The sequence below is a fragment of the Lissotriton helveticus genome, chromosome 5_1, assembly GCF_964261635.1.
Source record: "Lissotriton helveticus chromosome 5_1, aLisHel1.1, whole genome shotgun sequence".
NCBI lineage: Eukaryota > Metazoa > Chordata > Amphibia > Caudata > Salamandridae > Lissotriton > Lissotriton helveticus.
In genome coordinates this window covers 1,842,020,071-1,842,044,220 of record NC_136065.1, presented here as the reverse complement: position 1 = coordinate 1,842,044,220, position 24,150 = coordinate 1,842,020,071, and the positions used below count along the sequence as shown (strand labels likewise).

The following is a 24,150-nucleotide window of genomic DNA, read 5'->3' as shown; positions in this document are numbered from 1 at the left end:
AACGAATATCGTTTTATGCGGATGACATCCTTCTCTATGTCACGAATCCCGAGGTAACACTCCCACGATTACTAGACAGGTTTGACTGCTACGGTAGACACGCCGGGTATAAAATTAACTGGGAGAAATCTAGCTTCTATTCAGCAAATCAGGGATGGGGACCTTTTGACTGTGTGAGTCGGCTCCAGGTGGAACGCAATGGGGTGCAATATTGGGGTATTTACATGACCGCCAATAGACAGGAGGCCATACATCGTAACTTCCACAGAGTCCTCAGAGAGTTCAAAATAGATGTTGAGAGGTGGAAGACATTGCCTCTGACACTGCTAGTTAGGGCCGCCCTATATAAAATGGTAGTGCTGCCCAAATTCCTTTATATCCTTAAGACCACGTACTACCCAATCCCAGAGGATGTCTTTGTCAAGATTGATGATGCTCTACGTACATTCCTCTGGGACGGGAGGCCCCCCCAGAGTGGCCTTGGCCACTGGTGGAATATCGGTGCCAGATATTAGAGCCTACTACTGGGCCTCCCATCGGATAGTGATTAATGACTAGGAACATATGCCTGAGGATCACTAGACCTATTGCTAGAACGCACGCAATTTGGAACACACCCACTACATTTACGGAGGGAAGGGAGTCGCAAAATTATTAGCAGCCACGACGGTGGGGGTGGCCGCCTGGAAAAAAAGCAGAAAGGCAAATTAAGTGGACCAATGTCATCACTAGAGAATCCCCCCACCTTGGGTGGGAAGGAGACTCAAAGAATTTGCAAAATTGACTGGGTTTAAAAAATGGGATCTGCTGGGTATCTCCCGAATCAAAGACATACTAGATCACAATAAACTTGTCACCTTTCTCGCCCTCCAGAGGGAATACGACCTGCACCAGTCGCAATATTATAAATATCTGCGGTTAGCCCATGCGTGGGAGGCGCAACGTATAGACAAGGAGGGGCTCCCAGAATATGTCCCATTAGTGGGCAGACTGCTCATGGGAGAGATCGAAGAAAAAGCAGTCTCATGAACGTATCGAACTATAATAAATAATCAGCCGGATACACTCCTAAAACTTAGGGTTAAGTGGGAAACTGAGCTAGGGATCCTAGAAGATCTAGACTAGGAGACTGCACGGATGCAATCACGAGAAGTGGCCATTAAGTCGAGGCTTAGACTTATTCAATTCAAATACCTGCATAGGGCTTACTACGACATATCTCGTTTACACAGAATGGGGAGGGCAGAAGCCCCCAATTGCCTTAGATGCAACGAGGAATCTGGAGCGTATTTCCATACAATATGGGAGTGTCGGGAGATACAAGCCTATTGGGCGAAGGTACTGACTGAGCTGGAGGCTGTGTTGGGCGATACTATACCCAGAGACCCCAAATTTGTGCTATTGGGCATTTATACAGATGTAGACCTCACAAAGCCAAAGCTACGAGAGATTTGGCGTGTAAGTGGGGGTCGACACAGGGACCCACGTTGGAAGAAATGGAAGAGGGGGATGGATATATGACAGGAGAAAAGACAACATATGCGGCAAGGGGTTGCCCGAAAAAGTTCCTGAAATATGGAGTCCGTGGATACAATACTATGGCCTCGGACTGGAAGTTTCGCAATTGGCCACCCAATCATAACATAAAACGATGTAGGGGGTGGGGGAAAAGAGACGTGGGGGTGTTGAGGAGTATAAAACTGTGACTTATGTATCGCTGTCACAAGTATCAATGCCTATATGTGTGAATGTTATCAAGACTTTGCCTCTAGCACCTGCAAATGTGAATTGTATTAATGTTGCCCTAAAGAAAATGTTAATAAAGAAATTTTCAAAAAACAAACAAATGCCAAAACAGTGGTAGAGGGGGCAAAGGCTAGAGTGTCAGGTGAGAAGTGGATAGAGACAGGCAGACGCAAAGGTGTGAGTGAAGCAGGAAATTACAAATCCTCTGATTTTGAGGTGCGCAGCAAAAAGGACTGGAGTGCCAATAAAGTGACGAGCAGTAGTAAGACACATATGCACACATGGAGACGTGGGGAAGAGAGTTGAAAACGAGAAAAAACATTTGGGTATCTGTGTAAACATGGTAAGCGTAGCTGAATGAGGAGATAGAACCAAAGAGATATGGTAGTGTGTGTTCCGAAGATAGATTCTTGGCGTCCTCCAATGGATAGGGATTTGGATTTAGAAAGTATTTTTTAGGACTTGCCAACTATTTATCTATGTATTTATAGATGCCAAGTTATTAAAAAACATTGCTAAAATAATTAATTCACATAAATACTAATCGTATAAAACTTCAAACATAGCCAGTATTTTATGAATTCAAACCACTAGATTTGGAATTTTTACATAAAAAAAGACAAGAGATAGCTAAAAGATCAAGCTATGAATAATAAAAGTTGACAGAGTGACTGTCCAACTGCCATCTTAAAAATGTGGCCATCATCTTTATGTGAAACGTTCTAAGGGAGCACAGCCAGGGGGTTGGGCGCGTTAAGTTTCTTTGATGCATTAGTCAAAACTTTTATAAAGTGAGCAGTTGGGCTGTAGTCCATGCCATACAGGCACTCGATCACGGCTGTTCTGGGCGTGTGGATCCCACTGGTTAATAAAATGGGTTTATGCTGATATCTACATTCCGTCTGCAGGGCACAGCAGGTACATGTCATATGTTTAATTGTCACCCATCGATGGTCACAGAACAGGCATTGCTTTCTGCCATCCGGGTTGCGCCAGCTTGGGGCCAAATCTAAAGCCAGTAGCTAGTCAAGTCGGTACATGATGAGCTTCCGTTTAACTGTTGAAGAAAGGCCAGCTACCCAATAGGGTTGCGTCTGCAGGGCCTCGTAGGTTTTATTAACAAGGTGGCCATGAAACCGCCCTACCAGCATACTCTTGTCAATTGTGGAGGAAAGCCAACATGTGGCATTGTTAACTTCAGGGTCAAGACTGATTTGCATATGGCCAGGTCTAAACTGGGGTGGCATGGTGAGCAAAAGAATGATGGAGTTAACCCAGATCTCTTGACTAGGGTTCATTTCTTCTTCTCTCTCTGACATCCCCCCACCCCCCACATTATTATTTGTTTTACTTTAATAAGCGCAGACACCGCGCTATGCAATGCAATAGGTGTTGCTTTTGGTACTGTAAATAACAATGCCTTTTATTTTTTTTAAAGGCATTGCCATTTACAACGTCAATAGCTCAAATAAATGCTTGTTTTTACCAGTGTCCAGCACATGTTCTAAAATGGCTTCCCTGTTCACTTGTACTGACGGTAATGGAACTAACCAGCAAGGGGCATATCTGCTCATGCAGGTATGCCCTCACATGTAATACTAAGCACTCTACCGTAGGGCTGTAAGGCCTGCAGTAGGGGTGACTTACAAGTACCATATGCTGTGTCAGTGGACCTGGCATACAGGGATGTGTCAGGTCATGTTTTCCTGTTTGGTTTCACCAAAACACGAAGCCTGCGATAGCAGCCCTGCATAAGTCTGGTGAGGGGTCCCTTAGGGTGGAACAATTTGTGCTGCAGCCCTTGGGGGACCCCCTTTTGTATCTCGGCCCCTGGGTACCATATACTAGGGACTTATAGATGGTTCCAAAAGCATTGCCAATTGAGGGAACAATTCGACCGTTGTAGGAAGGAACACTGGTACTGGGGAACTAGTTAGCAGTAACACAGTACATTTTTGTCAAAGTCGCATCAAATACTAGGCAAAAAGTGAGTGTGGTGTGTAGGGGGGTTGAAGGGGGGGGGGGGAGGGGGACAACCCAGTTTCCTACAGTGGCCTTTTTAGCCAGATAGGTAGAATGCCTGTTGTGATGCCTTTGTAAATAATGGCTTATTTTGAAGACAGTGCAGACCAGCAAAGAGAGCCAATGGAGTGCCTGCAGGATCGGGGCAATATGGTCATACCTTGAAACGATCATGGTTTCAGCTAACTGTTGTTGCTTTTATCTTGGTAAATAACAGGAATTTTGTCTTTGTGAGACTGAGCTTCAGGAAGGTGCTGAATATTCAGTTCTGGGTTGGGTGTAGGCAGTGTCTGAAGCATTTGCATGTCTGGAGGGGAGGAAGCTCTCAAGCAGAGTTGAATTTTCTCAGCATACTGTTCAATTTTGATGCCATTATCAGCAAGTGTAATCCCGATGGGCTCCATGTAGACACAAGAAGTTTAAGATCTGTGAGGACAGTTTCCGTTCAAGAGCAGAGCACAAAATCTTGACTAGAGAGGATTAAGCAGCTGACAGCACAACAAAAGGCACCCGAAGACTAGGTAAGAAAAGATATTTATTTTTTATGTTAAGCAAACGGTGGACCACTGCTGATTTAAAACATGGAGGATTTGCAGCAGATGTCTAGGAGTGGATAAATCGAGTAGTTAAGCTGTGGAAGACCTTGGAGAGGAGAAGGAAATGTTTGATAATTTATGGGCTAAAAGGATAAGAGGGAGAGCAGGAGGGATTTGCAGATTTTATTACTGTGATAATCTCTTTAGAGGAAGAAGCAATCGGTAGCAATAGTTGGGCAGAGTATGGTTGTAGGATTACTGGCAGGCAGGAAGAAGATGGTGGCTTAGTGAGTAGCACAGCAAACATTTTTCTGAAGGTAGTAATTTTCCTGATGAGGTTTGCAAAGTTGTAAGCTGTTAAGAACAGGAGTGTTATCTTGGTGCTTGGTGACTATAGTATATTGATGAATGTCTCCACAAGCCATTCTGGGTGACAGAGTGAGGTTACTAGGTAATGAATGTATATTGATTTGACATTTTCAAATCTCAAGAAGAGTTTAGCATGGCCTTGTTTGTATGACTGAAGATTTTCAGAAGTCTTAGTTTTGAGCCATCTGTAGTAGAGAGTATGCAATTTAGCTTCAAACATTGAATAGACTGAGATCCATGGTTGTGTGCATGGAATGATGGGAGAGAACATACACAGTGCATAGTCTGAATCAAATGCATGCTGCAAGGTAATCAATCAAAACATTTATATGGCATGACTTGTAGTAGAGGTATAGGATTGATATGAAGCGCGTTTAAAAATGTAGGAGAGATTTAAGGGATTATTTTCTTTTAGATTAAGAGGTAATAGCAATGAGAGGAGGTGCAGAAAGCATAGTGACCAGAATATGTAACAAAGTGTGGTCAAAAGTCGATAGGCTAATTGTGAGAGGAGAAGGAGTTATTGTGTTGGAAATGGGTATGAGATCAAGGGGATTCCTATAAACATGAGTTTCCAAAGTGTAATTTTAAGGAGTCATTTGAGAGAAGATAGGCAGTTTTCTACAAGTGAATGTTTTAAAGTTTAGGTTGAAGTACTCAAGGATGATGGTGGAATTGGGAGCTTGGAGTGCTTTAAGTAATTAATGTAGTTCCACGAAAAATTAACCAATAACACATTGAGAGCTGTACAGAGTCCATCTAGAGGTTTAAGATTACTAGTGGCAGGACAGAGCCTTTGAGATCTTTAGACAATACAGAGATGGACTCAGACCTGGAAAGACTCCTCTTAATGAGCTGGATTCAATTTATTTTTCACGTGAGATGCTAATCATTGAAAGACAGTGCCCTTAAAACCCATTCGTAATTAGGGTTTAGCGGCACTTGAATGTCGATGGTATTAAAAGCTGCAGAGAGGATCAGAAGGAAGAGAAGGGCAGCTGTTGTCACTGAAGTGAAGGTTCAATCAATTGAATGGTTGGCACACCTATTGTGTTGGCTGTTGGATTCCGTCCACTTAGCCCGCACACTGCAGGAACGTTTTATGACCCAATCCACTTCCCCTGCCCATATGCCACTCACAAGGTTATAACTATGAGTGCGCCGATGAACCAGGAAAGAGGGTGGAATAAATAGGAGACACCAAGTCAACTTCCACCCTTGTAAGGACGATGAAATCACTGCTCCCTCCTCCACGCCTCTGCACCTAAACAAACAAAAATGCACTTCATGTACTTTTCCAATAAATCCAGAACCAATGACCATGTCCTGCCACAACATTCACGTTGCTCTTACCAGTCAGGGATGCAGGCTTTGCTTCATGGAGGCTTCGGGCAGCAGAGAATGCCAAAACCGATCCAAGATACCTCCTCTCGGATTCGGGAAAATAATAAGCCCTAATCAATGTTTACACAGTGTCTCTATGGCCATCAGGGGAAAAAATGCCTCGTTACCGGCATAAAAAAAAACCCTACTCGTTACAACAAGCGAAGGGACAGGACATAAGGAACAAGGAAAGCCGACTGTACCAGCACTCGGATCAGAAGCGAACTCGCGGAATGACCCAAAACGTCATTTCCGCACACAACGTTATGGAGCGGTAATGTTGGCGCAGAAGGAAACGAACAAAACGTTCGTTTGACAGCGCGTCTCCAAAATGGTCCTAAGAACACCGAGGCAATTGCAAATGAAAACAAAAAGGCTTTCCAAAGGGGGAGCTGGAGCCCCAACAAACCCCCAATTGAATCAAATGACGGGAACTGGCAAAAACAGGAGGGGAGGGGGCGGAAGGGAACTAACTACCTAACTAAACCAGGAAGCAGGGAATAGGGAAAAGAGGGAACGGAAAGGGCTAAATACAAATCAGAAAGGGTTCCAGAATCACCCATGAGCCCGTGAGGAAACGGAATCGAAAACCAACAATCTCAGGAACCAGGAACCCACACACTAGCAATATCAAGCAAGGAAAGAAAGGTAGGACTGACTTATATCCCTGTCCTGGTAGATAATGTGATGACAGACCATGGTCACTGAAAGGGGACTTGACCCAAATCCTAACATTGGCATCCACTGTAGCTTGAGCCCAGACAAATCATGAACTCCTGGAGATGGCTCACAATAGCCTTTTTCGATGATCCTTTAAACAAGGTTAAGTGAAGGATCAGACAGTTTGCAGGGTCAGTGGGATTCATACTTAACTTCTTCAGGAGGAGAGGGGAGTAGGATCAGCCCAATCTTCAGTAAGTGACGAAAGGCATTTGGATGAGGGACACACAGACAATGTTCGGGAATTGGCGGACAGCTTCACTGAAGAAATCTTGGACTATGGCATCTTCACAGTAAGTGGCTTTCAATGAGATTGTAAGGAGCACAGATGTTGAAATTAGTCCATTTAAGCACTTGGAAGTCTGGAATTGTAATGGTGAGGTCTGGTGCCTCCCTGTAGGTGTGTTACTTCTGCTTTTGATAGTCTTTTTTCACTGTCAAGAGATAGTAACATAAAGGTGGAGTCACAGTTTGTGTTCAGATCATGGGATGTCACCAGGCACCATCACACAGGCTGAGTGAGCAATAACAGGATGTAACAAGGTAAAGGCAAACAGTCTGGAGCTCAGCACAACTCCCAGAATAGGAAAACTGTTGGCTGTGAGAGCTGAAGCATGCAACTAAAGGTCTTATGCTATAATATGTAACACAGGGATGTGGAATTCCTATAGCCCGACGCCCAGGACATATAGTTTGGGGTCAAGGGCAATAACTTTTCATGTGTGTTTTGTCCTTAAGACAAGTAGGCCCAACCCCCTACAACACAAACCCTTTGGCCATTATAGTACCACTTTATCGTTCAGGGAAGGGAATGTCTGCAATTAAGATAATATTTGTGCCCATGTGTTAATGCTGTTCAAACTTGTATTTTTGGCTCAATAATGCAAAGCCTGTATTATTAGGGTGCACGCTCTCGCTCTAAGTAAATGTTGTAAGCTCGGACTACACTACTGACAGTTGTTCCAGTATAAAAATGTGTACAGACATTTTCAAAGTTTAGCTAAACGAGGCTTTGTATAATGTTCCCAGAATGCTTTCCGATTAGATGCAAATATTTTCAGAAGCTTGAAAGCGAGATTTGGGATTCTTTGCTTTCAAAATAAATCTTAACCAAAAAATGCAAGTACCGTAGGAAAAAGAATTTGCTAAACTAGTGTAACATTTTAAATACCATTTCTTTGCAGTATTATTTTGTAAAATGTGTTGATGTATGCTAGTATTTTCCGAAAATATTCATAATGGAAAATCAGTGTAACCAGTTTCAATAAGATTATGAGAAACAAATAAACAAGCATTGGCAAAGCCAGTAGGTCAGAAATTGGTGGTCAGCCTTTTGGTTTTGTCCATGTGCGACTTGTTTTGGCATATTTTTTGCAAAATCTTATTGGTGTGGGAGCTGCCAGGCCCTCACCGTAATAACAATCACTGGCAAAAGCAAAAATATTTTTTTGTCTCAAAAAGCACACATTGCCACAGTAGTTCCTGGCACTGAATAAAACTACTTTGTGTGCAGATATTCTCCTTGTGAAAGAGCAGAGTGCTGTCAATCACAGTGAAGCCAGCCGATAGACAGAGAGAGAAAAATTATTTTAATCAACACAAAAGGTCTCGGTTAACGCTAGACCTAATTAGGGGCCCAATTAAAAAAAAAAAGTCTCAAAAATGCACCATGGTATATGTCATGCAGATATATACGGCTTTTATGAATGCACAAAAACCCTGAAACTATTGCTTACCACCAACTTCAGCCCCAGTATGTAGATCTGCAGAAACGTGACAACATAATGGAATTCTCAGTATTCAAACTCTACTATGGTATAACCCTGGCACAATCAGAGAGGCTACATTAGAGCTCTTATATAATGAGATTGCTGCCATAATTAGCCTTCGCATTACATGTCACACAAGGGACAAGTGGATTTTGTTACAGGACATGTAGATTTATGTAACAACTTGCCCCATGGACAAGTAGATATCTTATTAAATTCCACACTCCTGGTAACATTCAACAGACACTGTACCCTTTGATTCATGGCAAAGCTTACTACTGGGTCACCCTAGACTCTCATTGTAGCCAAATGAGTTAAAGTGGCACAATCTCTACACACAGCAAAACACCAGAAGAATGTGGGAAGTGGCAGTACGGCATCCACTCTCTGCATAACACTTACACAGTCTGGCAAAGAAAGCATTGATCACGCACTGGATGAAGACCAAAGACAATGCATAGGTGAATTTCTCCTGCTTCTCCCCTTCGCCATATTTGCCCCGGGTTCTGAAAAACAAAACATTAGCTTGCATTAAACCCAAAGTACTTTGGCCTCCTTTTCAGTGCCACCTGGAGCGATGGGTAGAGTGAGGGGAAGAATCTGATAACACAGGGAGGATATTGACAGAATGAAAGAACTGCACAGGTATAGTGAAGTGACGTAAATATGCTTAGAGGGAGGTGGAAGACAGGATGCGAACCTTTCCAGGATGCAAAGCCCATTCTTGATCTAGGTGGGCTGCGCGCAGCCTGGTAGTGGCAGTTTTAATAGCTGCAGAGAGATCAAGCAGGGTGTGAGAGAGAGATAACGAACCACTATTGTTTAAGTGAAATGCAACTTTAACAAACAATGCTGGTCAAAAATAAAAACTATTTATTCTGTACTTTTTCCAGATGCTAATTCTCGAGGGCATGGTAGCGACTAGATAAACCTTCAATAGTAAGAGCCGGGATTCTGAGTGCAAGGGGTTTGACTACTCAATCATTCCTCACCAACACAAGTAAAGCTGTCTGTAGACGAGACCTCAAAATGGGAAAGAACATAGGCAGCAAGAAGGCACGGTCCTAGAATAAAAGGTAACCACAGGTAGGACAATCAACACTAGCAGAACTATGTGCGTAGTTTGAAGCACTAGAGCAGGAAGGGATGCTGCCTGCCAGGACCAAGGTTCACTGGCAGATGTGGCACATAAACACCGCATGTCATTATGTTTTATACCACACTATGCAAGGAGAGGAGGTTAAAAGAACTGTTTTGTCTACAAGCTGTGATTCCTATGGCATGACCACTTCAAAAAGTGCGTATAGGTAGGAATTCCACTGACACTGTGAATACAAATTGGGTGATATTTCTAAAGAAAATATTTAAAAGATAAGCAATTGGATTTTATATTAAATTAACAGAGTCCATGCTTTACGTTTTTTTTTTTTTATTATATTTTTATTTTCAAAAGTTAGTCACACTTTATACGTTATACATTATACATTGTTTCACATTCAATTAGTGTCTTATATCAAAATATAAAGCATAAATATACTAAACCCAACATATCAAGCAAGTTATTACATCAACCTATTCCCTCCTTCCATTTTAGGATAGGATCCCAAATCCTCAATCCCATCAGTCTCCCTCTTTTTCCTTTACGAGCATAGATATTTTTCTCTATGTTGTAGGCTGCTAATAAGTTGGCCAGCCAGCACTGTAGCGTTGGTGGGTTCTTATCTAGCCAGGCCCTAGCTATCATTAATCTGTAGACCGCCATCGCCACGAAAATAAATTCCTGCTGTGTCGCGTCGTTAGCTCTACCTACTCCTAGTAAAATCCAGGATGGGGTAAGCTTTATCCGGATCCCTATTGTGTTATCCATAAACCTTTCAATATCTTTTTTTTTTTTTTTTTTTTTTTTTAAAAACCTTTATTTGAGCAAGCAAAAAGGTACAAGGATGGGCCTACAACCACACGGGCCAGCCGCTAGAAAGGAGTAGAGACATATCATATATGCCCGCAGAGGTAACCGTCAATCAACAATGCAATACTCCACATTATATACAGGACAAAAACAGGTTTTGTATATATGAAAGAACAAACATACAGAAAGGCGAGAGTGTATCACTGAAGGTCAGCCCAAGGGACGCAAGGGGAAGACAGCAGCGGAAGTGCAGTAGCAATATCCTAAGCACTAAGGAGTGCGGAGTGGGGGGGGGGGGGAGGGGGGCAGAGATCAGGAAGAAGAAGGGGGGAGAGCCGGAGACACCAGCTCAGTCCCTATATAAAGATTCCGGGAACGCTAGCCTAAGGAGACAGGGTAATCTCGATAGTGTCCACAAGGGGAGGAGTACAAATGTCGCCACGGTATTCGTTCCATTGACCCCACACCTTCACCCATGCCCTGGGTCTGCCCCTGGCCACATAGACAGTTTTCTCACGGAACATGGACCAATCCATGTTATCCTCCCATTGCGAGAGGGCAGGGGGCCTGGAGGCCCCCCAGAGTTGCGCAATATCTCGTTTCGCAATCATATAGCCCAGGGTGGCCCATCTAGTCTGTGCCACCGAATAGTCCGTGGGCTCCCAAACATTCAAAAGACAGCGACGAGGTTCCGGACGCAAGGATATCCCTGTCACCACAGTCATCAGATCAAGCACAGCCACCCAATAAGCAGCCACCATCGGGCACTCCCAAAGAATATGCAGGAAAGTAGCACGCAAACCACATCCACGCTTACACAGTCCATCGGAGGAAAAGCCCATCACCATCAGTCGCGGTCCCGTCACGTACACCCGATGAAGGATCTTCAATTGGACCAGACGGAGTCGAGCCGGTATAGCCACCTCCTTCGGAGAGGAGAGGGCTGATTGCCAATCCTCATCATCAAGTTCCAACCCATCTCCCATCCACTGTTCCCGAAGTCGGGCCAATAAGTCAGACCGATTGTTAATCAACTTTTTATAGATCAGGGAGATAGTGCTATCAGGAAGATGTTCGTCAAGGATACGGTCTTCAAGTGGGGAAGAGTCAGGCGGAATCTCACCAGGAGCAAACACCGAAACCAAAGCGTGCCTGATCTGTAAATAACGAAAGAATTCCCGACTACTCAGGCCGTAGTCAGCCTGGAGGGCCTGAAACGGGCGCACAGAACCCTTAGAGTATACATCCCCCACTTTAGAGATTCCAATCAAGTCCCAACGGTCAAAACCCTTGGAAGACCAAAGACCGCCCAGACGTTCTGAAGCATAAAGCGGCGTCGCCAACGTCAAGCGATCCTCCCAGCCCAGGCTCACATTCGCAGCACGCCACACCGTCAAAGCAGTCAAAGTAGGTCCCACAAGATGGCGCCCAGCAGAGCGAGAATAGAGCACTCTGTTAAAGTCACCTCCCGGAAGCTGAAGTTTATCCATCTCAAACGCCGGATTACGACCCGGCGAGAACATAGCGTGATTAATAGCGGACAGATGGGAAGCCCAGTAGTATCTCTTAATATCGGGGAGCGCCATGCCCCCATCGTACCACGGGATGGAAAGTTTCGCGAGAGCAATGCGCGGTCGCCCATCCCAAATAAGTTGCCTCTGAAGGCTTTCAATCTCCCGAAAATAGGTCTTGGGGATAGGATCATAATAATTCTGGAGAGCGTAGAGAAACCGCGGTAGTGACATCATCTTAAACAGGGCCGCCCGACCCAGTGGAGACAGGGGAAGTTTACGCCAGCGGGCAACGTCCAAACGGAGCCTAAGCAACGGGGGAAGGAGATTACGATCAAAACGAAGGGACGGATCCAAAGTAACAAAAACCCCCAAGTATTTGAAACCATCCCGGACCACCTGAAGAGGAAGTCTACTCGGCAACGGAGGCAAGATACCAGACAAAACGTATACACAGGATTTAGACCAGTTGATGACGAGGCCTGAGTTAGCGCCAAAGGACGCAAGAACGTCAAATAAAACAGATAAAGACTTGCGAGGAGAAGTAAGATACAAGAGGATGTCGTCCGCATAAAGCGAGACGCGGTCTTCGAAATCCGGGGCCCAACGAATACCCTTAAGGGACGGTTCCCAACGGAGCCAGGCCGCCAACGGTTCAAGAGCGAGCGCGAACAACAGAGGGGACAAGGGGCAACCCTGACGGGTACCCCTGCCCAAGGAGAAGGGGGCCGACACTCTACCGTTCACTACAACTTGCGCCAGAGGTTCCGCGTACAACAGCCTAACCCAGCTAATAAACTCGCACCCGAATCCAAATTTCTCAAGCGTCGCCCATAAATAGGGCCACTCCACAGTATCAAAGGCCATGGAGGCATCCAGGGACGCCAAAATGGCCGGTTCAGTCAAAAGCCCCGCCCTCGCCAGCGCGCCGTGGAGGCGACGTAAATTCAGAGCAGTGTTGCGATGCGGGATAAAGCCAGATTGATCCGGATGGACCAAGTCCCCAAGAACCGAAAGGAGACGGGTCGCCAAAAGTTTAGCCAACACCTTAGGTTCAACATTTAATAGGGATATGGGCCTATACGAGGAACAGAGGTCACGCGGTTTACCCTCTTTGGGAATGACGACGATTGTCGCCAGACGCTGATCATAAGGAAGTATGTTCCGCTCACGAGATTCTAGAAACATGGCGCGGAGATACGGCGCCACCTTATCGGGGCGTAACTTGTACAACTCAATAGGCAAACCGTTCGGGCCCAATGCTTTGCCCGAACGGAGCGATCGAACTGCATTGGCTATCTCATCATTCGTAAAAGGGGAGTCCAAAGCAATACGGTCCAAGTCGGTGACACAGGGCAGAGTGATATCACGCAGAAGAAGGCGGGAGTCGGCAACATCCCTCACAGACACGGGAGCATATACCACACGGAAATATTCCGCAAAACGATCAACAATGGCGGTCGGATCAATCACATTCTCACCACTCGCAGACTGAATCACGGGCACCACACGATCAACTCTTTCTTTCTTGTCCAACCACGCTAGGAGTTTGCCCGCCTTGTCACCCACATCGTACAATCTGCCCTGCTGCTCACGAAACATCACCTTTGCAGCGTCAGTGACCAGAGATTTATATGCAAACTGTTTTAGACCCAGGGCATGGAGTTTCTCAGGCGTGACACCAGATTCCAACTCGTCCTCCAAAGCAGAGATCTCCCCCTCAAGGTCCACCACCTCCCTCCTCCCAGCCCTCTTAGCTTCAACAATCAAGGAAAGGGCCTGTCCACGAATCACAGTTTTAAAGGCTTCCCACAGGGACACAGCCGAAGAGACCGACCCCTCGTTTTCCAGGAAATATGCATCCATGGACTTGAGCAAGAGGGTACGAGTCTCAGGGGAGGAAAGATACCAAGGGTTAATGGGAGCCACTCGGCCCGCCGCCTCTACCCCAACCTCGAAACGAAGCCAGAGCGGCGAGTGATCAGAAATACCCCTCGGCAAATGTAAAATCTCACGAACCGCCGACGATTGGGCTGCGGGCATCAGGAAATAATCCAGCCGAGACAGACTGCCATGAGCCCCAGAATGGAAGGTGTATTGGAGCTGAGTAGGATGCAACAGTCGCCAGCAGTCCACAAGGCCAAAGGTATCTAAAAACCCACCCAACCACTGCTGAGCCTGCGGGGTATCTCTAGGGGGATGGCGATCATGAAGGCCGGAAAGCACCGAATTAAAATCACCGGCCAGAAAGAGAGTGCTATCAGGGAGATCTAACAAAACACGGCCCAAGTCAGTAAAAGTAGAGGCCTGCAAACCCGGGGGAACATAAACATTGAAGAGAGATATGGTGCGGCCTTCATACCTACCCACCAGGACAGTATATCTCCCACGGTCATCATGAATCACCTCATCGATCGCCAGGGGGAGGGAGGTTCGAACAAGAATACCCACACCCCTAGATCCGGAGGTAAACCCCGAGTGCGCCACAAGGCGGTAGCCCCATCTATTCATTGCATAACAAACATTACCAATCAAATGGGTTTCTTGCATGAAAACAATGTCCGGTGACAAACGTCGTATACATTTTAAGACCACACTGCGCTTAATACGATCTCCCAGGCCATTAACGTTCCAGGAAAGAAATTTCAACCCTCTACCCCCCATCCCAGCCGCCCGAGCCAAGACCCCTCGTCCATGAGCTAGACATCAGAAACAGCAGCAAACACAGGAGCAACTCGCCTTGAAAACAACACACAGAAAAGAAAAAACTTCCCAACCCCCCTCCCCCAAACTGAAGAGAAACACCCCCCACCCTGCACCCCTGCAAAAAGCTAAAGAGCCACCCCAACCTGCAGTGTGCCTGTCGCCCAAGAACCCCTATTCTACACAAAGACCCCGGAGGAGGAAAGGTCTCCGTTCCATCCTCCCCCCGACCTCAGCAAGAACAAAAATAACAAACGAAAGACAGAATGATCACAATGTAGAGGGACGCCGGCCAACACTCCTGAGAATGTATTCAAAATAAGACATAAGAGCCGAACAGTTAGATCTCCACACCACCTTCGGCACCACCAGGGTGAGCGGCGGAGTCCGTCTCAGGAGGACGGTCAGGCAATGAGTCCAGCCAGTCATTAACAGCATCTGGACGATCAAAGAAAAGGGTACGCTCATTGTATTCGACCCGGAGTCTGGTGGGAAAGAGCATGGCGTAACGTAGGCCCCGATCCCGGAGACGTTTCTTGGCACCACGAAACTCCATACGTTGTCTCTGAACCTGTTGGGAAAAGTCCGGGTAAAAGTTCACCGTAGCATTCTCAAAGGCCACCGGGCCCTTCACCCGCGAGGCCTGCAGGATAGCGTCCCGGTCTCTATAATGAAAAAGCTTCGCTACAATGGGTCTCGGCGGGGCTCCCGGCTTGACTTTGCCCCCTGGAACACGATGTGCGCGTTCCACCGTGAAAAATTTTGTGAGACCAGAAGGGGCCAGATGGTTCAAGACCAGATCCTCAACCAGGAGATCCACCGAGTGGGGTTCAGGGTTTTCCGGTACACCAACCAGGCGAACATTGCAGCGACGCGCCCTATTTTCAAAGTCCTCCAGGCGACGGGTCATGAAGTCGTTCCCCCGACGGAGATTTCCAATCTCTGTTTGGAGCTCCGAGACGTCATTCGTAAGGCTAGAGGATTTAATATCCAGTGATTGTACCCTCTCATTCGTCTTGCCGAGATCAGCACGAATCAGATTCACCTCAATAGCCACGGTGTCAAGTTTGTGGGCCAAGGCCTCGTACTGTAGGCCGATGGATTCCCTCACACCCGAGATGGCGCCCATGATATCCTGTAGGGAGGGCTCCGCCGACTCTTCCAAAACTCGTTCGGACGCTATACTAGAACCAGGCAGGGCAGCTCCGGGGGACCCCTTAGAATGGGTATAACGGTCCATGACATTTGATTGAACTGGAGCTCCGCGCAGAGGTGTTTTCGTCTTGCGCGTCTCTCTGTCCCCTCTGCCCGCCATTTTGAAGATGCGTCACAGGACAATCCACCAGGTTCGACGGGCCCGACACCCAAAGTACAGGATCAAAAGTACATGAAAAAGGGGGCACAACTCGGGTAGAGGTCGCCAAGCCAGCAAATAGGTCACATGAAAGCCCAACAGCCGATCTGCCTCCAAGTCTCAGTCGCAACACGACATCCACATCCGTGGCCCAAGTCGGAACGGAATCGAAACCGAAACTTAGGAAGGGGGGACCCACAAGGCCAGATCTCCTGCCGTTGTTGTTCAATTGCAGGACGGCTACAGAACCGCACCCCGTCCCGGGCGCACCTCAAGGGCGGAGCCCAAAAGTTCAGAGCACCATATCACAGGAATACGAGATCCAAATCGATTTCTGAAAAGTGCCAGGGTAATCAGCCAAACGTCCCCTACACGAATTCTTGCAAGAAATCAGGATTCAGCCAGGATAAAATGCCGGGAGCGGCAAGGGTCCGGAGAGCACTGTGCTCAAGCGGCCATCTCGGATGCCCGCCAAGCTCCTCCTCCCCTTTCAATATCTTTAAGAAGCGTGTGGAGTTGCGGACATGTAGCAAATATGTGTATACTATCTGCCTCGGCAGCGTTGCATCTTGAACAGGACGTTCCCTCAGTACCTCCCCATTGTGCAATCCTAGCAGGTGTAATATACAGTGAATAAATCGTTTTGTAGTGTTGGGAATGAAGGGAGGATGCACACAGTAGTGACCGACCTAGATCCAGTGACTCCTGAAACCAGCCACTTTCTCCCTGTAATAGTACCTCCCATTTATTACTATCTTTTTCTAAGTCATCAGATTTCTCTTTTATCAAGCTCGCATATATTGATCGGATCGAGCGATCCCCTGCTAATCTTATTTTTTCCAAGATTTCATTCTTATTAAAGCCCCCTATTCCTCCTTGTTTACCACCTAGAAAGCTTCTAATCTGGAGGTACTTAAAGAAGTCTCTATTAGACAAATCGAATTTCCTTCTTAAATCCTCAAATTGTAGCATTCCCTCCGACCCCATTACATCCCCTATTGCCATCCAATTCAGCATAGTTTGATCCCCAAATATCTCCGGAGGGAGTGACTTAATTTTGTACAATCTTACATATCGATTATCTCCCCCCAATTTACACTTTTTACAAAATGCATTCCATATTTTAATAGCAGCCAGTAATGTCCTGAATCTCGTTCTTTTATAATATCCATAGTTTACACAATTTAAAAAACAATTTCCCGCCTCCTCCCCTACTACCGTTGTGTATATTTTTGTAGAAAAACATTTGATCCTCGGGTCGACATTGTTCCCACCGATTAATCCCTGCATGTATTGGAGTGCCGCAGCCATGTAATATAACCTAAAATCCGGAGCCCCCCACCCACCCCGCTCTCTAGGTAGGGTCATGAATCTATAGGCTCTACGTGTCTTGCCATGAGCCCAGATAAACTTATTACATATAACCTCCAAAGTATTAAACCAAGTAGCCTCGAAGAATAAAGGAATTGATCTAAAAAGGTAGAGAAACTTAGGTAAAATTAACATTTTTATGACGTTTGTACACCCCACCAATGACAAATGCAAATTATTCATTCTTTCCAAGTCCCCTTTTACTTGTGCAATTAACGGTGTCATGTTGTTGCCCACCACCAACTCTAAATTTGCCGTTATTGCGACCCCCAGATATACTGCGGAGTCGACAACTCTGTTATCATGGCAAGTGACATTGCTATTCACCACAATCTGGGTTTTACTTTTATTCAGACTATACCCTGAGACCAGCCCAAAGCACTGTGCTTCCTCCTCCACCTTCTTGATAGCCACTCCGGGGTCAGGTGTTAATATAGCTACGTCGTCTGCATACGCCAGTGTTTTAACAGTGCTAATATTTAGACTCATTGCCGGGATTTCCGGATTACGCTCTAGCCTACGCAAATAGGGGTCCAGATATAGGGCAAATAGCAGTGGAGATGAGGGGCAGCCCTGTCTTGTTCCCCTCTTTATTATGACTGCTTCAGAGTACCCTCTATTAATGTTTATCTTGGCTGACGGGTTCATGTAAAGAGTTTGCATAGCCTTAATAAATCTGTCATCTATTCCACTCCACCTCATGACTGACCATAAAAACTCCCAGGAGACCCTATCAAATGCCTTTTCAGCATCTAGAAATAACGCGGCCATAGGGTCTCCTAGGGTATTTGCTGCATCCAGCATCGTTATCACCTGCCTTATGTGTTGTGTTGAGCCTTTCCCTGGAATAAAGCCATGCTGGGAAGGGCAGACCATACTTTCTATCACCCTTGATAACCTTTTGGCCAATATTTTGGAATAAATCTTTACGTCTGAGTTCATCAAGGTGATTGGCCGATACGAGCCTGTGTTAATCGTAGGTTTTCCTTTTTTTGCAATTACAATAATGGCCGCCCCTCCCCATGATTCCGGCACCGACTCTCCTTTCTGAGCCTGCAGCATTATATTAAACATGTCCCCCTCCAGAGTGTCTTTAAAAGTTTTGTAGAACTCCAGCGGTATCTGATCTGGGCCAGCTGCTTTCCCCGCCGGAAGTTCCCCTAATGCTACCCCAAATTCCTCAAGTTGGATAATCTCCTCTAAGAAGGCCTTATCCTCCATTGATAATACTGGAGGTGATATGTCACTCAGATATCTTTAGACCTCCTCCGATCCTGCTGCAACGCCCGTATCGTACAGGTCTGAATAGAAATGCCTGAATACCTCTCTTATCTGTCCTGGCTCATGAACCGTATTCCCTTGTACATCTTTGATCTCCCTGATATCTAATGTGGCCCCTCTCTGCCTTGTTCGAACAGCCAAAATGTGCCCTACCCGTTCACTAAGTTCATAGACGCTCTCTTTTCTTGCCAGGAATTTCTCTACAGTCCTTTTAGCAATCCCTTCAGTAGCCTCTGCCTTTAGTGCTATTCCCTTTAGTAATATCTGGTCTAATGGGGTTTTGTATTTAATAGCCAGCTCTAATTCACCCTCTACTCTCAAGATATTTCTATTTATTTCTTCAATTTTCAGTTTTTCCCTTTTTTGTCTTGAGAAGACATAGCTCATTGTCTCCCCCCTTACTCCCGCCTTGAATGTGTCCCAAACTATGCCTGGGGATGCGGTGTTTCGGTTTATCCCCCAGAAGCTCGTAATCCAGTTTGACATGGCCGTTCTATATTCAAAATCCTGCAGCAGAGCTCTTTCAAAAGTCCAATGTGACTCTTTCCTTTGGGACTGCCCTAATTTAATTGTTAGTACTAGTGGACTATGATCTGATACAATACGTGGGTGTTTTTCTATTTCCGACCCTATTACCAAGCTGTTTGAGATAAGGAAGTAGACCAACCTGACTAAGATCTTATGTGGGGCTGAATAGAAGGTACTTCCATCTAGATTCGGGTGCCATTTTAACCATGGATCCATCAGTGCATTATTTATCGCCATGTCCGACAGGGCTTTGAAAGTTTTTTTCTTTCTACCTTGGTAATGAAACCCTAGTTGTGTAAACAAACTACCTGGATCGTGTAGGTTAAAGTCGCCGCAACATATGATTGGTTCCTGCCATTGTGCTAGTTCTACGTCCAAATATTGGAAAATATCCGGATCGTCATCAGTAGACCCGTACACTGAAACCAACGTTATTCTCTCTCCTTTAACTGCAAGCTCCAAAATTACCCATCTCCCCCATTGATCTTCCTTTTTCCTCTTTACCTCTGTGTCCTTCTTTCTGCCCATCACTGCCACCCCCCTAGTCTTTGTCCCTTGATTCGTTTTTGCCAGTACCGCAAAGCCCAGCTGTTCCATAAGAGAAGCATTTTTGCCTTCTATATGTGTTTCTTGTAAACAAACCAAATCTAATTTCAAAGTATTTAACAATGCAGCTACTCTGAGTCTTTTATTTATATCATTCAGCCCACACACATTTATGGAGCCTATCCTACATGACATTGAAATTTAGTTTCAATGCCGTTCCCAGTGGATACCTCTATGTATTTGCTTGAACATGGGGATGCTATGTCTATGATTGTTGGGTATGTCGGTTTACTATGTATATTTTGTCCAGCTTGAATGTCATACAAGTACTTATTCATATCACCTCCTATCCCAGTGTGCTGTACCAAACTTGAAGCTTCCATCCTTCGAACCTCTTTCCCCCCCCCCTTACCCTCCCCAATCCTTCCCTCCCTCCCCCCCCTTTAACTCTCCCACCCCGCCCTCCCACCCCTTTACAGGCAAATAGGTCTGCTGACCTAAATGTGGCTGTGTTGAGTTCTGCTCGTCGCCTCCCCCTCCAGCTAGTCCCTACGATCCTCATGCTGCTGTTTTAACTTAAGTGCAACCTAAAATGTTCCCCCTCTTGAAAAACCGCCCAAACCGCCCAAAACAAATAGAATTCCCTTGTAAGTTGAAATGGATCTATCTTGCAGATAATTCCCCTCTCTACTCAACTTTCTTATCCTTCAGTTGTTCCAAAAAGTGTTGGGCTTTAATCTCCGAGTCAAACATCCAGACTTTCCCTTTTAACACCACCTTAAGTCTAGAAGGGTAAAGGAGGTATGCTTCTGCCCCTAGACCCTGGAATGGAGCTATCATCTGCCTCAGTTTCCATCTGCGCTCTACCGTCATGTGGCAAAAATCAGGTCTTGTAAAGAAAGTAACATCTTTGAATGTACGTTTTTTGTTAGGCCTTGCTTTATCTATGAGTTCCTGTCTTAACAAATAATTACCAACATTGACAAGTATTGCCCTGGGTAGGACCGCTCTTCCTTCACTGGCCTGCCCTTTCCTTATGGTGAATGGGAACCGATGTGCCCTCTGGACCTCCCTCTCCCACTGCCACTGGGATTCTGGAAAAGCCCCCTTTAACAAATCCACTACAAATTGTCTAGTATCCTGCCTTTCAACCATTCAGCCACACCCAAAATTCTGACATTATTCCGTCTCTGCCTATTTTCAAAGTCTTCCATTTTCCATCGTAGATCTTCTGTCATTTTCTCGTGCTCAGCTTTAAAAGAATGCCATGTTCCAACATCATCCTCTAGCTTCCCAGTGCGTTCTTCTACTTCCGTTACTCTGTCTACTACTGCTTTATATTGTTTATTAATTTTCCTAAGGGACCCTTGAATTTTCTTAGTGTCCTGTCTTGCTCTGCGACTATCGGCTCTCGCCTCCGCTTGCATTTGCTTTAGTGTGGAAAATAAGATTCCAAAGGAGTCATTCTGGGCAGGCCCGCCTGTTGCTCCTGATCCGCCATCATCCTGATCCTCCTGATACTCCTGCATGGTAGCTGAATAATTTTTTTCCTTTGAGTGGAGTTCTTTCCTGAAGTGTCTGACCCTGAGCCAGAGCCTTCTTCCTCCTCCTCCTCCTCCTCAGGGCTCTCAGATACTAGTGACTCTAGCTCTGATTCTGTCTCTGTGCCTTCATTGACGGAAAAAAAGCACTCGCCCTCCAGTGAAACACATTCACCCCCTTCTTTGATGCTGAGGCTATCTCTACCCAACTCTGTATTACTTGACTGTAATGTACATTTTCCCAGATTCATCTCCTCTTCCACTGAGAGTATCGCCTCCAACATGTCATTATTTCCCTGTTCTTTGCCTTCTAGCGCCAGACTGCTTCCTCCCTCTCTCAATTCACTCACTTCAGCGCAGGGGCCCCCCATGTCCTCCTTATCCTTCTTTACAGCTTCAGCCCGTATTTCTGGTACCCCCCCGGAGATTGTATCTTGAGCGTTACCTAGGTTGAGCAGTTGGTTTGGCGTCTGACTGTTCTCCTCGCTTTGCTCGTCTTGCTCGCGCTGCTTGCCTTGCTCGAGACTCGAGCGTTGCCTAGCAACCAAGCTGTCGGTTTCCACCGCTGCGTCCTCGAGGACGCTCTCGCTGCCTTCCTGCCGTATCTGCTGATCCCTCGCGTCTTCGTTCCGCTCAGGGGCTCTCACAGTGAAGACCTCATTTAAGGTAGGCTGCCGCATGACTGTATCCTTAACTTTCTGGGTCTCTGCTCCCTTCATGGCGGTGTCAGTTCTTGCCCCCTTCTGTACACGAATTTCAGCCGGCCTTGCAGCCATGCCTCCCGCTGACACTCCCGCTTTCTCCCGAGGCTCCGTCTTTCTTCTGGTAGCGGGAGGAGGGGGCACGGGGATCTTCCTTGCTGTCCCAGTCGTTTTCCCGGTTATGCCCATGCCCATGCCGGGATCTATACTTGGGGTGCTTGGAAAGGCCGTTTTGGCCTTCGTCGCTATGTTCGTGTGAACCGGCGTTTCCCTTTTTTTGTCAGGTTTGGCATTTCGGAGGGGCATCCCAAAGAGCGATACCAGCCGTCTGATCTCCAGCCCAGTTATCCACTGCGTCCGCCTCACTTCTGGCCGATGTCGGGTCTGAGTCCAGGGACAGTTGTTGCCAAATAATCGTTTTACCCAGTGGGTATATTCTTTTAAAGTTGTTTTACACCAACTAAACCCATCCATCTAGCCATATAATCATTTACAGCATAAAGTCCTGTAAATCGGCTTATGCTGGAGAGAGGGAGATGTGCGACCTCTCAGCACAACTCGTCCGCGGCCATCTTGCCCCTCACTGTCGCTACGTTTTTTAGCAATACGTGACATCGTATGAAATCAAGATTACAAGCCTCCGGTTCCTCAATGTGCCAAATCAACAGTCACACAACCATTCACTGGCTCCAGTGGTTGAAGCACATGGCATTCGGGACTGTTCTTACTCAGTGTCTGTAACCCCAAGATAAAAATTAATGATATTTTCAAAATAAAAGCTTATAGGCTTTAAAGATGTGCCAAGAGCACAGCTAATGCACCAACACACCTCCCCTAAATTGAATGTCAGAAAAGCACACACTTCCTGATCCCAAGCTTTTATTAAATGCTTTGACTCTTAACCTAAGTGAGGTGAACAGTGCGCGGATTATTTGAGGTGGCAGAATCAAAATGTCCAAACATATGCCTCCTAGGAGGAGGTAATCTCACAGAATGGGGAACAACTGTGAAGACTCCAATTTACCGGGCAGAATTCCACAAGTAATTCCCAATGCCGCAGGGTTTAATTCTGACATTTACCATCTGCTCTGAGCAGCTGTAGGTCTGCGAGGGGGCGGGTGCAAGAAGGGGTGGAGGACAGCACTAAAAAGGGAAAGGGAGGGCAAAATCTTGGAAGGCAAAGCAAAATATGATAGCCATGCTTTAACAGAGGGGCAGACGGAACCAGGCCAGTTTGCAATGCAGCCCCTTGTGGCCGATAAAAATTGCTGTGGGAATTTCCAACTGAGAAAATCAGGTACAGTGTTCCCTCACCAAGGAAGTCAATGTGCAGGCCTATCAGACCACTCATAATTGAGCGGAGTGTAAATCCACACGGGAATTCTACTTTATTCAAGTTGTAATCGTGGCCTAAATGTTGTTAAAAAAATGGCAAGAGATGCAGGAGCGCAAAAACTATAACAGTAGCATAGGCTGAATCAGGATGCATGTCAAACCATGGGTCCCATTTCAATACAATAAAGACAAAAATAATAATTGAACCATCGCTATTAAAAAACATTTTCTATAAAAACAACTTGACCTAAGTATACACCTTTGTAGAGAGGTAAACACAGAGGATTATCACGTTTATAAGTACTACCAGTTTGGGAAGAGTAAGATGAATTAACGTGCCCAGACCCAAACAACTGGAGCAACCAGAATAAGATCTCGGATCTCCTGATTCCACTCACAGACGCAAACCAACCCATTAGGTTGCACATGCACTCGTTTCTGAGCTAGAAGACAAGGAAAATAATGCTTTGCTAAGGTTACCAAATGACAGCATGCCACGAAAAAAAGCAATACTACAGTTCTGGGATTTTCTTTTACAAATCATTGTTTTCAGGTGTATTAGTTCAATACAGTCAAGCGAACTTAAGACTACAACGTTTAAAACGCAATGGAAAGTTACATGAAAACCCTGGAATGCAGAATCGTGGGCTTGGTGATAGAAAGTAATCTTATACTTTTGGGATCTTTAAAACTATAAAACTTTGAAAGTACTTTTAGTCCGTAGAACAGCAGCCCAATGGACAACATTTTTCAGACAGAAATCTCTAAGTATCAGGCTTAGGCCAGAGGCCTCAGTCTTTTTGTTCTGAGCACCTCTGAGCAAAA

The 24,150-nt window shown here is 45.8% G+C and overlaps 1 protein-coding gene across 4 annotated transcripts in view; it reads right to left on the bottom strand.

Annotated features, from left to right (window-relative positions):
* The window catches only part of SLC35B1 (solute carrier family 35 member B1), a 252,538-nt gene that overhangs the window by 72,440 nt on the left and 155,948 nt on the right, over positions 1-24,150 (bottom strand). For all 4 annotated transcript variants that reach the window (XM_078645262.1, XM_078645263.1, XM_078645264.1 and 1 more), the window contains one exon: positions 8,948-9,051. In XM_078645262.1, the coding sequence (XP_078501388.1) occupies positions 8,948-9,051 (104 nt within the window). The remainder of the gene's footprint in view (positions 1-8,947; positions 9,052-24,150) is intronic.